The following is a 13,298-nucleotide window of genomic DNA, read 5'->3' as shown; positions in this document are numbered from 1 at the left end:
CTTCCAGCTTATCTAGGAGAGATCTTGATTGCTTTTTCTTTGCTACCTTTACCCCTAGTTTGGCTTTTGCTGTTGCTTGATAACTTTTCTTCTTCTTGGATGCAAATTTTTCAGATTTAGGGGGTGTAAACTTTTTGGACTTTTCCTTTGAGTTAGTGGCCACTGTCCTCGTCTTCTTTTTGAAATTGGATTTCTTTTTCTGTAAAACGTGGTGAAAGATGGAATGGAAAACATAAATACAGTGAAAAGGGAAATGCAGGGCATGGATGAAAGGAAGGACAAGCAAAGCAAAATGAGCATCATTCCTTCGGGGCAGCTACTGTCAAATAAGAATCACAGTTATTGGGTCACAGAAATCAGGTGGATGAAAGGCTTACAATGAGTTTGAGGAACAGCGGACATAAGAAACCACGGAATGACAAACACTAGGACACCATATACACAGGTGCTACTTTGTTTTTACCTCAGTTTGTGCTATTGTCTCCTCAGCTACAGTGGGTGTCTCTGTTACAAATTCAGCCTCTTTATACTCTGCTTCCCCATACTCATAGTCATATTCCAGAATATCCTCAGGTGCATACTACCTCGCAAAGGAAAAAATATCAGGCGATTTTGTTAGTTGCAGGTAATACTAATAACAAAGTGGTAATCATCTTAACTTTTACGTAGGGTAAAGGTTAAGAGGCAAGTATTTAAATGTTATTTTATATTACAAGAAGTATTATACTGTCAGTGTACAGAGTATAACATAAGAGCAACAAAGCCGATTTTCTAAGCGGAACAGTGGTTAGGATTGTGAGGAAACTAAAAATTGTGAATATTAATCCAAACTTAATTAATATTCAAAATTTGTAGCCAATGACTTTTGAACACAGCAGTTATATACTTGGTCACAGTTGTTAAATGTTCTTGTTAATTTTTATTTGTAAAAATTGTTACGCAAGGCTCCTCTAAAAGACTTTTAGTGTATTTCCAATGGGTACTTTTTTTTCATTAAACTACATGCTTAAAATATTAAATATGGAGAATAGTCTTTCCAAGTATGAAAGGATATTTAAATTGGAAGTCAGAGAGTGGAGAGGAGGAAAAGGAAATGCAAGGAACGTAAGGTAAGTCTAAACCGAACACTAGAATAATGAAAAATAAAATCTAAAATTTGTTCAGAAATCTCTAATTTGCCATAGACTTAAGATCAAAATGAGCACAGAATACTAGCAACACATTAAAAGATTCAAAGTAAGATCTGTTTCTAACTAACATATTATTCGCTTTTTAAAAATCCTGCTTTTTTTCCCTCTATCAAAAAAGCATAGCACTCAGACATTGTAAACTACTTAAACTAAACTCAAACTGGAAAATGATATTTTATACTAGATTCCTCTGTATTAAAGCAATTTAGTTGGAGAGAGGTATGTTTCTTAATAGAGGGATGTACAAGACAGTCATATATACTGAATAAGGAAAATAATGTGTTCACCTTCACAGCCAAATGTCTCTATCAAAACTTTAATTTATAAACAAGAATATAGTTATTGTGAAACATATTAATCATTGGCTTTAAGCAAAATAACTGTAAATACACTAAGTAATACATACAAAAACATTAAGCAGTAAACTCAACAAGCTGTGTTCCTAATATATACAAGCTAAAGGCAACCTATTTGGGTTTCCCTTAGTATTATATTTGATAAAATTCCAATTATATCCCAACTGGAATCTTGGCATTTCAAAATTGCCAGAAAATCCTTTTTAATCTGCCAGAAAAGTAACTGTTAACCATATGTCTTTTAGAAAGTTGTGATCACTGTGCCTTCTAATTAGCTCTATTAACTATAGCAATGCAAATGAGTGCAAATTTCACAGACATATAATGAGACATGTCCAAAACTGATCTCCTGGCATCATTATACATCTGGCCCTAGATGAGCCTCACTAGAGTAAACTTTTCAAATGGTTCAGCTGAAGGTCATATTGAAATTTGAACAGACATGTCTTTAGTGTTCTCTATGACTGTAAACACTGTAATTTGATTAGATGAACTGAAACGGATTCATACTTTTATCTATTCAGTGATAGCTTCATCATCAATGAACATCCATTTGAAGAACTTCAACAAGAGCTTTATTCTAACTGAATTTGTACAGAATTTGGTAAATAGAAAAATGCACATATATAACACTGAGCACTTGTTTCTTAATGCCTCTGCAATCAAGATAAAGGCCAATTACTTCTAGGAAAGTTAATGTAAACATTATTAACATCATTAAGTAAATAAAATAATTAAATACTGGATTTAGATACATATTAAAAAGACATAAATGGTGACTGAATATTGTATAGTGAATAACTTTTCTGTGGTTATGATCTCTCATGTTGAAATAAGAAATAAGAAATTTATACAACTACTAGCTGCCAGCTGGAAGTAAAACACTAAAAACAAAAGATTTGATAGTCTATTTTATGCCATAGAGTTTTAAAATTAAGCAGACTTTTCAAAATTATGTGCATCTATAATTAATTTTAAAAACATAAGACAATAAACAAAGACATAAAGGGCTGATTTTTAAAGTACATGGTTTAATGGATGTCAAATGAAGCATGGTATTCAAAAATATACTAATGTACATTAACTTCATGTCGTTGTTCTTTTTCTTGTAGGAGGAAACATCTTCTAACCCCCATAAGCCTCTCCTCTTTTTAAACTCTTTCCAAATGAAGATTAACCAGACTAGTTGTGACTCTGGAAGAATGGAGTAGATAATATTCTCACCTCCTTAGGCACTAAAGCATATCTTTTTCTTAGAGTCTTTCAGGAGTCAGTGTAAAGAATCACTCCTTCTGTTCTTATTTCTTTTTCTAAACAGCATCCCCTTAGTCATGGTATTAAGTGTATTTAGCACTTTGCTAGTATACATGCAGCTTTATAACCTATGTTTGGAGATGGCCGTCTTTCCTTACCATGGGATTTTAAAAATCTTGAAAACAGAGAGAACTAGTTGTAATAAATTAGATGAATACAGGCAAAAAGACATGCAATGATGGAATGATTTCGATTTCAGCTTGGATATGTTAGTAGCCTAGCATAAATTGTAGTGAGAAGGAAGTCTTCTAGAAATGTCATAATCTGTTCTTATTTAACTTGTTAGAAAAATAGTGGCATCACTAAATATCTATGAGAACTAGAATATATGATAAATATTAAGTGCAAAAAATATTAGGGTAATATATTTGGGGAAGTACACTGGTTTTTAAATTTGTCTATAAAATACTCTCTTTTCCTTTGCTTTATTTTCCTTGTTCATCCTTTAAAAAAAAAAGAATGTCAATTGCCTACTATGTTTATTTTTATTGCATAATAAATTAAGAAATAACCATATATAGATTTCACATTTAATTTCTTGTAAAGATAATAGGATACTCTTACTTGAGAAAATCCCCAAACATCATAATTTTAATATCAGTTACTCTTCTACGTAAATGGTATTGTGTAAGTTCAAATAGAATTAAAGTTTGATGATATTTTGGCTCTATTTAAATCTATCTCTGTTATGCATTTCACTCTATGATGATGATGTGCCAAACACATACACAATTGAATCCTAAGAACGATTTAGAAGATGTTATTTAGAGTGTATGAGGTAAACCACAATTACAAGTTGGAAAAAGCACATGAGTTAATTTATAAAAGAAACTGACATACCTATTAATCCAAATAGATTAATGAATATGCATTGTTACAAATTTGTTAATGGAAAATTAAGCAATATAAAGTGCAACATGAATGGTTGATGCTCTGTATTGCACTTTATTTTCTTTATTCACTGGTAAATAGCATTGCTTACTATGCTGTACTGGAATAACATCTGTAGATCAATTATTAAAATGCATATTTGAAACATAATGACATATTAATGGCTATAGTTCAAAATTATTATTATAAGAACTGGTTACTAATTTGGTTAACCAGTTTATTTAATAAGTGTATAACATAGGATGGTTATCTTACTATTGAAGTATCAATGTAATTTAGAATTGGAAAAAAATGTGACAGCTGATTCTTCAAAAAAATTTTTCACTGTAACACATTCAATATAGAAAGCGGTAAGAAATGCTATCTATTTTTGCATCACCCAACCAGATTTTCATGCAGTTTTTTGTTATAGCAATACATTGTTTTTCCCTACACGCTCTTCTAGTAAAAACAAGTTGAACTTCTTAACGAATGTTAAATACAGGTTATCAATAACTCAAAGTAGAAAAGAGCAAATTCACTTTTAAATGAACTTAAGAAAAAAATGGATAAGAATTATTTTGCTTTAAAATAACTGTTTAACTGGCATGATAGCATTAACATATAGTAATAAAACACCTCAAGGTGATATATTAAGAAAGCATACCTTCATTCTTCCAAAAATCAGAGCCATGTCTGTTGCTAAAAGGAACAAACTTATCTTTCTTAAAATAGGAGCAAAATAAATCTCATCAATATCGAACAGGTACAACATGTATAAATTTTTTAAATTTCAATACTGATTTATCACATAATCTCTAAGATATAAAAGCACTAAACCTGATGGTATTTAACCTATCCTTTTGGAATTCACAAAAAAAAAAAATATTTAAATAAATCATGAAGGAATAAGAAGAATGAACCACTGGTGAACCGTGAAACAAGCAAACAACTACCCAAGTAATTTCTCTTTTCTCTCTCATATTTGCTTTTCTGTCAGCTTCTTAAGCCTTTATCCTGTTTTAAGAAAAACATCCATATTAAGTCATGGAAAAGATCATTGCAACAGAATTTACTGTCATACTTTAAAAAGAAAAGTGATGTCAAAAAAGATATTTCAAGCATTTAAGTGGTAAAATCCCAATTGAATTTACATGCAAACATACCAATAAATTAAAAGATAAGATCCTAACCTCTTTTAAAAGAGTAAAACTCAAAAGGTGGCACCAATTAGTATATTTAGAAAGAAGAATGCCATTTGAGCTCTTTTCAAACATAAAGACAGCCTTGATGTTTTCAAACTTCCAACCCCCACTTCTAAAATGTAACACTCCCCACCTTGAGAAAAAAAGAATCTAAGTTGTTTTGCTACCAGTTAAAGAGTAACTTCCTTCCAGCTTGCTTGTTTTTTTAATTTCCAGAAGACCCACACCAAAGGATTTTACCAAAAAATCTGGATAAGGATGTGTTGTACTATATTTTTGTTTTTTGGGAGTATTCGATTTTGATAAAATTGCTATGGCTATTTTTTTTTTTTTGGCCTGGAAGAGAATAGGGTCAAATTTCATTACAGTAAATTTTCTTGCAAAAATAGCCTGGAAAAAAAGGTTTCACACCTGAAATTCAAATACAGTGACATAATATGAATGAAAGTATATGAATATTTTTAGCTACAATTAGATCCTACTGCTTTTCATTTCATTGTTCTTTATGTCAAATTCTGTAGAAGAAAAAGAAAACGTACATATCAATGTAGCCTAGCCCTATAAGAAATAGGAAAAAAAAATTTCTTTAAGTATTCAACAGAGACTGAAACTTTAAGATAGCTCTAATGTCACCTTCTCATCTGTGCGAATTGCCAAAGGCAAGTACACCAGAAGAATTGTCACCCTTATCTTGAGGCTGTGTGTTAATTATTTAAATGCCAAGGGCAGAAATATAGCTTTTAGAGAACTACCTTTTTTTCACCTCTCCCAAAATGAAATATGCTCATATATATAGCATATAAGTAAGGAATCTCTATTTTTAAGAAGTTTAAGAAACAGAGTACTTAAGAGGAAAAAAATACCAAAAATCTTCCTTAAGTCACTTCTTCCTAGAACTATTAAAACACTATTAAATAGAAAGTATAGGTTTAATTAAAACTGAATAATAACGATAAGCCTCAAAACTGCAAGACTATGTCTGTACCGCTGAAAGGAGAAAATGAGCCCTGATCTCATGGTCCTCACCTCATCAACCTGAGGTTCCTGAGCCTGAGCGGCCTGGGGTACTGAAGAGTCACAGTCTGGACTGTAATGCTCACAGTAGTCATATGCTGCTTTAGGGTCACCTATGATCAACAGCTGCTGGATGTCCCCCTGTCAAGAAACAAACATGAATGTAATCAGTATATATAGATACACATATATTTAGAGCAAGATTTATTCAAGACAACATGCAGTTTATTTTTATTGTTTTATTGTTTTGTGTGTGTTTATTTTTATTTATTTTTTTATTTTTTTAAATTTTTTAATGTTTATTTATTTTTGAGACAGAGAGAGACAGAGCATGAGCAGGGGAGGGGCAGAGAGAGAGGGAGGCACAGAATCTGAATCAGGCTCCAGGCCCTGAGCTGTCAGCACAGAGTCCGACGCAGGACTCAAACTCGTGAACCACAAGATCATGACCTGAGCTGAAGTTGGCTGCTTAACTGACTGAGCCACCCAGGCGCCCCGTGTGTTTATTTTTAATTACCTGAAGAACTAACACTTACATTTCAACGTTAGAAATAGCCTTATAGAACAAATGAACAAAGGAAAAATAGAGAGCAAGCAAGAGAGAGAGAGATAGACTCTTAACTCTAGAGAACAAACTGATGGTTACCAAAAGGGAGATGGGTAGGGACATGGGTGAAATAAGTGATGGGGATTAAAGAAGGACACTTGTGATGAGCACCAGGTGTTGTATGTATGTTGAATCACTATATTGTATGCCTGGAACTTATATTACACTGCATGTTTACTATACTGGGATTAAAATAAAAAATTTAATAAAAACTAGCCTCACAGATTTGAGAGAAAAATTCACACCTGTTTTACAAATTAGCTGTTAATATTAAGGTTTTATTCTATTATTTTGTGGTTCATAGAATCTATACTATATGCATCCATTCGGTAAAACAATTTTACTACATTCACAGTATATTCTTTATAAAATAAGACAAATAAAATGTAAATATTAAGCTGATAAAAAAGTAAATAAAATTTAACAACTGTAAATATATAAAGAGGATGATTATATTTTCTTTTTTAAAACTTTTTAATGTTTATTTATTTAAAAAGATTTTTAATGTTTATTTATTTCTGACAGAGAGAGACAGAGCATGAGTGGAGGAGGGGAAGAGAGAGAGGGGTGACACAGAATCTGAGGCAGGCTCCAGGCTCTGAGCTATCAGCACAGAGCCCAACGCGGGGCTCGGACTCGCAGACTGTGAGATCATGACCTGAGCTGAAGCTGGATGCTCAAACGACTGAGCCACCCAGGTGCCCCAATGTTTATTTAATTTTTGAGAGAGACAGAGTGTGATCAGGGGAGGGGCAGAGAGAAAGGGAGACACAAAATCTGAGACAGGCTCCAGGCTCTTGAGCTGTCATGACAACACAGAGCCTGATGCTGGGCTCGAACTCACGGACCAAGATATCATGCCTTAGCTGAAGTTGGATGCTTAACCAACTGAGCCACCCAAGTGCCTTGAGGGTAATATATTTTCAATATTAACTAAAGAGTTCAGGGGCGCCTGGGTGGCACAGTCGGTTAAGCGTCCGACTTCAGCCAGGTCACGATCTCGAGGTTCGGGAGTTCGAGCCCCGCGTCAGGCTCTGGGCTGATGGCTCAGAGCCTGGAGCCTGTTTCCGATTCTGTGTCTCCCTCTTTCTCTGCCCCTCCCCCATTCATGCTCTGTCTCTCTCTGTCCCAAAAATAAAAAATAAAACGAAAAAAAAAAAGTTCAATCAAAGTAAACTGAATCACAGATGGCCAACAGGCACATGAAAAGATGATCAAAGTCACTCCTTATCAGGAAAATACAAATCAAAACCACATTCAGAAACCACCTCACGCCAGTCAGAATAGCTAAAATGAACAAATCAGGAGACTACAGATGCTGGAGAGGATGTGGAGAAATGGGAACCCTCTTGCACTGTTGGTGGGAATGCAAATTGGTGCAGCCACTCTGGAAAACAGTGGAAAACAGTGTGGAGGTTCCTCAAAAAATTAAAAATAGATCTACCCTATGACCCAGCAATAGCACTGCTAGGAATTTACCCAAGGGATACAGGAGTGCTGATGCATAGGGACATTTGTACCCCGATGTTTACAGCAGCACTTTCAACAATAGCCAAATTATGGAAAGAGCCTAAATGTCCATCAACTGATGAATGGATAAAGAAATTGTGGATAATATACACAATGGAATACTACGTGGCAATGAGAAAGAATGAAATATGGCCTTTTGTAGCAATGTGGATGGAACTGGAGAGTGTTATGCTAAGTGAAATAAGTCATACAGAGAAAGACAGATAACCATATGTTTTCACTCTTATGTGGATCCTGAGAAACTTAACAGAAGACCATGGGGGAGGGGAAGGAAAAAAAAAAAAAAAGAGGTTAGAGAGGGAGAGAGCCAAACCATAACAGACTCTTAAAAACAGAATAAACTGAGGGTTGATGGGGGGGGGGGGTGGTGGGAGGGAGGGGAGGGCGGGTGATGGGCATTGAGGAGGGCACCTGTTGGGATGAGCACTGGGTGTTGTATGGAAACCAATATGACAATAAATTTCATATTTTAAAAAAATTAATAAATAAAATAAAAATGAAAAAAAGTGAACTGAATTATTATTGTTAGGCAAACTTATATGATAATTTTATTTATTTATTTATTTATTTATTTATTTATTTATTTAGAGACAGAGAGAGAATGAGCAGAGGGAGGGGCAGAATGAGGAAGAGAGAGAGAATCGCAAATAGGCTCCTCGTGGTCAGCACAGAGCCCAATATAGGACTCAAACCCATGAAACTGTGAGATCATGACCTGAGTTGAAATCAAGAATTGGATGCTTAACCAACTGAGCCACCCAAGGGGCTGATATATGAAAATTTTTAAATGAAAACATAGATCCTACTACTGTGTTCTGGCAAAGGAGTCCATATTAAAAGGAACTTCTACCTACAAAGGTGAATAAGAAATGCAGAAACCAGAAAAATTCATATTATAAATAAAAAGCATAAATTTGGTATATTTTTATTAAGAAAAAATTGGAGTATCCAAGCACACATTAAAATTCACTTACTTTGTATTCTGTATAATTTTAATAACAAACATTACGAGTAATTAGTAATAGGGTTATCTAAAGAGTTTAATTTCAGGAGGTTCCCCAAACTGGCTCTGGAAATTATGTAAACAAGAGAAAAATTGTAATATCCTGCTCCTGAAACAATCTGAATGTTTCCACAAGGTCTAATTCAACATGAAACTGTTTTCTATAAATCTATGGGTCATGGCCATATTAATTCAGAACTATACTCAGGCCCAGAAGAATGTCTGTGTTAATACCTATTTGACTTGGTGATTCAAGGCCTTGTAAGTTTGAGTACATGAGAATGATTCACAGGAGAACTCCTGATTCCATTTTGAATAATTTCAAATTATTCCAGCTTTTCTTCATTTTGTTAACAGGAGCTATTTAGAGCTATTTATTGTCTGAAAATACCAACATTAAATTTAAAGAGTCTCTAACAATGAATACTAAGAAAGAATTCATAGCAATTTTATACAACAGCTGTTTAATTTTTTCATTAAATCATTCATTCAAACAGTGTTTTAAAAGTGCATATAGCATGTTCATATGTCAGGTAATACCCAAATAAGAAAACATCTACTTTATTTCCCAGTAAAACATAAAACAAAGCAGAATCAGCAAATATCCAGCTGAAAATTATATGGTTTATAGTAGTCATACTATTATTAGTGTTTCCAACCTCAAAATTATTTACTTCCATATGTCATGAGGCAATATAATTAATTAATCAAATTAGACTGTTTCTGAGATTTTTTCAAGATTCTTTTTTGTAAATAGGTTAGAAAGGCTCTAATATTTCCTTAATGTCTTCTGATTTTAAACATGCTCACAGCAAATTAATATAAGTTCTTAAAATTTATTGATAGCCATTCTCAAACATTACCTGATCAATATACTACTGAGTAGCCACTACTGAATTATATACAAATAATTCTATAATTATATAAATGGATAATAATAAATAACAAACAGAATTCTGAATGCACAATTTGTCATTCCACTGTCAAAAAAAATAATAATGAGGCATCATTGAGTACATCATGAGTATTGGCATCTAATTAGAAATCCTAACTCTTGAATTTTCTCCAAACTTTGCCATTAACTATGTGGAATTATGCAAGTCACTTAATCTCATTCATCATTTGTAAAATGAATACATGTAGAGATCATATCTAAGGTCCTTCCCAGAACTCCAGAATTCCATACTTAATTATAGGAAATATAACGAACTAAGTGAAGCTGTTGCTGAAACAGAAAAAAAATTCCCTATCTTATAAGCATATGGTATTTTTTTAAATAGTAAATCTTTGAGAATACTGGTTTTCTAAGTTCTTACTTGACTTCATTAAATGGAATCCTGCCAATATTTCCACTATAAATTCTTATTTCAGGTGTTTAATATTTAGCCATAAAATATAGTACTGGAAAGAAACTGAAAAAATCACTTAAAAACTACAGTATAATTTTCCCCAGAAGGCATTTTACAGTGTTTTATGTTAATCATAGGACATGTTGTGAGACAGTCTGTAGATAAACAAAAGCCCCCTGACAGGTTGAATAAACTGTAAATATTTATATTCAATACTCATAAAAATTTCCACAGCTGGGAAAGGGTGAAGTTACCAAGTAATATTGGCATCTGCAGCATACAAAGTATGAAAAAGACAGCCTCCTCCTCTAACGATCTACAAAGCCAAAATTAGAGTTGATGCAATTACCTTACTATCTACAGCTGTGTCAACTAAGTCTCTAGAGTAGTATTTGCATACAGACAGGATGAGACTAAGGTAGAAAGCAAAGCAAATGTAAGAAAACCAAATGGCGCCTATCTATAAAAATGAGGTTCCTCTAAATGTCACATGCCTTGCAAAAGGATCCTGCCACATTTTTATCAAAACCAATGAATAAGTAATAGCATATCTTCTTTTCAAAACTTAAATATAATGCACATATTCTAGTAATTTATATTTGTTTTTTTTTTTCATTTTGTTTATGATGTATGTGTGGGCATTGCGTGTGTATGTGTAGCTCTATAAAGCCTAGCAATTTCTATTTTCTATGCAATGAATATAATTACATTGTGTCTATGAAGTACACAAGTTAATACACATTTAGCTTTTTTTCCCATTTATAAGAGATCAGATTTATTGAAAAAAATGTGGTATATGAAATTGGTCTAATATTTTTAAGGTCAAATGTCAATGTGTCAATGTTAAGTGTCTGATTTTTGAAATTCAGCTCTTCATCCTATGTGAAACCAACCTGTGTTTGGTTGAAGTCAGTTCCCAGCGTAAGTATCCACTGAATTGTACGGCACAGAAGCTGATTCCTGAGTGTGAGCAATGGAAAACCAGCTCTTATCAGCTGTCATGTTCAATTCAGTGTGACCTGTGAATGGATTATGTGCCTGGCACATAATAAAATCACAAGAATGGCAGAGGAAATTCAGATATAACCAAAACAGCAAATGCAGAGGCTGGATCAATCTTCAACTATAATGGCTCAAATAGAGTTCACTTAAAAAAATTATTCGGCGGAGAGTGCTAGCAGGGGAAGGGCAGAGAGAGGGGGACAGAGGATCTGAAGCAGGCTCTGTGCTGACAGGCACACAGTAGTGACCCGGACGTGGGGCCAGAATTCACGAACTGCAAGATCTGACCTGAGCCGAAGTTGGACGCTCAACCCACTGAGCCACCCAGGTGTTCCAAGAGTTCATTTTGATACAGTTTACATATAAATAGTCTCTTGAATGTCAGTCTAGAAACTAGTATGTATACAAAGGCATGAAGCTTTTAATTCCACTCGTAATCTTGGAAGACTCAGACTTTTAATATTAAAACTTGGATATTACTTGTATTCTAAGAGAATAATTTACTTTTGTAATACCATGAAAAATAGACTCCAAGTTATCTATTGATGATGTATGTCACTGAATTTCATAAGTTTCTAGAATTAAAGTTTTCATCTCCCCTAATGCTGAAATAAATCACACAGCTGCAATTGTGTTCTATAAAATCATCTAGCCTCCAAATTTCCCATAGCACATTCCTGTCTCTTTTATCCTCACAAGGATAAAACATGCAGGTATTTCAATGGGAATGAATGTTTTATGAAATGCTTCTTGGAAAAATCTTGATGATAAGTTATAAGAAAATAGGAGTTACTTTGATAAAAAATATGCAGAGGGAAATAGCACTAAAGAGAAAAAGCATCTTAACCAAAACTTTGAAGGTATAAAACTGCATGATGAAGTCTGAGAAGTACCCTCAGTGCCACACAGTTGGAAGGATAGCCCTAGCTGATGATAATGAGTAGTGAGCATTGAGAGTGGAAAGAGATAAAGAGGGGGAGCAATTTAAGAAAAGCCTTGTGTGTGAACTGAATTCTGGTAGTTATGGAGTATCATTGTTTTGAACAATGGAGGACATTGATCAATGTTGCATTTTAATAAAATTGTTGACAACATAGGAAAGGATGAATTGGAAGCAGCCATTTTGGAAGCATGGGAATCTGTTAGGAGTCCACGTAGTTAAGTTTTGAGAAACTAAGCAGAAGCAGGAGCAGACAAAGGAGACAGAGTTGACATATTAGAAAAAAAGATTAGGAGACTGGGTGCTGATGATGGGGTGGGTTGAGAATGTCAGGAAAGATGGAGAAAGGTGCATTAAAGAGGAATGGAAGGCAATTCTTTAATTTCTGGAGGAAACAATAGCAGGATGGCAAAAGCATTTACTCAGTTAAAAAAACATAACAAAAGGAAATATTTTTGGATGAAACTCTTATGTCTACAAAATTGAATGATAATCATTGTTTCTAGAATAAGTTCAATTCTTCGTCTAAGAAAATGGCCTTCATTTACTTTTGAATTGTATCCTTCTACCTACAGATTGTATGGTCATATCACTGAAGCCAAACTAAGCTATAGGAATCAATAAGAATCAGGGAGATTTTCTGTAGCAATTGATATCCATTTTTTCATTGCTAATGAAGGATAAAATGAACTTGCCTAGACTTAGTGATATGGGCTCATTAGTGTCCCCCCACCCCCAACCAACCCAGATTTTTATATATTTTTTTAAGTCTTAAATAACTTCACAATATGACCATATTTGGAGACAGAACCTATAAGGAGATCATTAAGGTAAAACGAAGTCATTATGGTGGTTCCTAATGTAATGTGACTGGTCTCTTTATAAGGGGATTTAGGACACAGACACAATAAAAACAGA

The 13,298-nt window shown here is 33.7% G+C and overlaps 1 protein-coding gene across 3 annotated transcripts in view; it reads right to left on the bottom strand.

The window, feature by feature from the left end:
- Nucleotides 1-13,298, bottom strand: part of COL11A1 (collagen type XI alpha 1 chain) — a 222,906-nt gene that overhangs the window by 137,888 nt on the left and 71,720 nt on the right. The window contains exons 5-6 of one of the 3 annotated variants that reach the window (XM_047084158.1): nucleotides 5,962-6,090; nucleotides 464-580 (exon numbers count right to left, since the gene is read on the bottom strand). In XM_047084158.1, coding sequence (XP_046940114.1) covers nucleotides 464-580; nucleotides 5,962-6,090 — 246 coding nt within the window. Of the gene's footprint in view, nucleotides 1-46; nucleotides 200-463; nucleotides 581-5,961; nucleotides 6,091-13,298 lie in introns of all 3 variants that reach the window. The other 2 variants (XM_047084157.1, XM_047084159.1) reach the window with 2 other exon arrangements.

This window comes from Lynx rufus, unplaced genomic scaffold, assembly GCF_022079265.1.
Source record: "Lynx rufus isolate CCGP_SWC_20201006 ecotype Redwood Valley unplaced genomic scaffold, mLynRuf1.p SCAF_2, whole genome shotgun sequence".
NCBI classification, from domain to species: Eukaryota; Metazoa; Chordata; class Mammalia; order Carnivora; family Felidae; genus Lynx; species Lynx rufus.
This window is presented reverse-complemented; position numbering and strand designations above follow the sequence as displayed.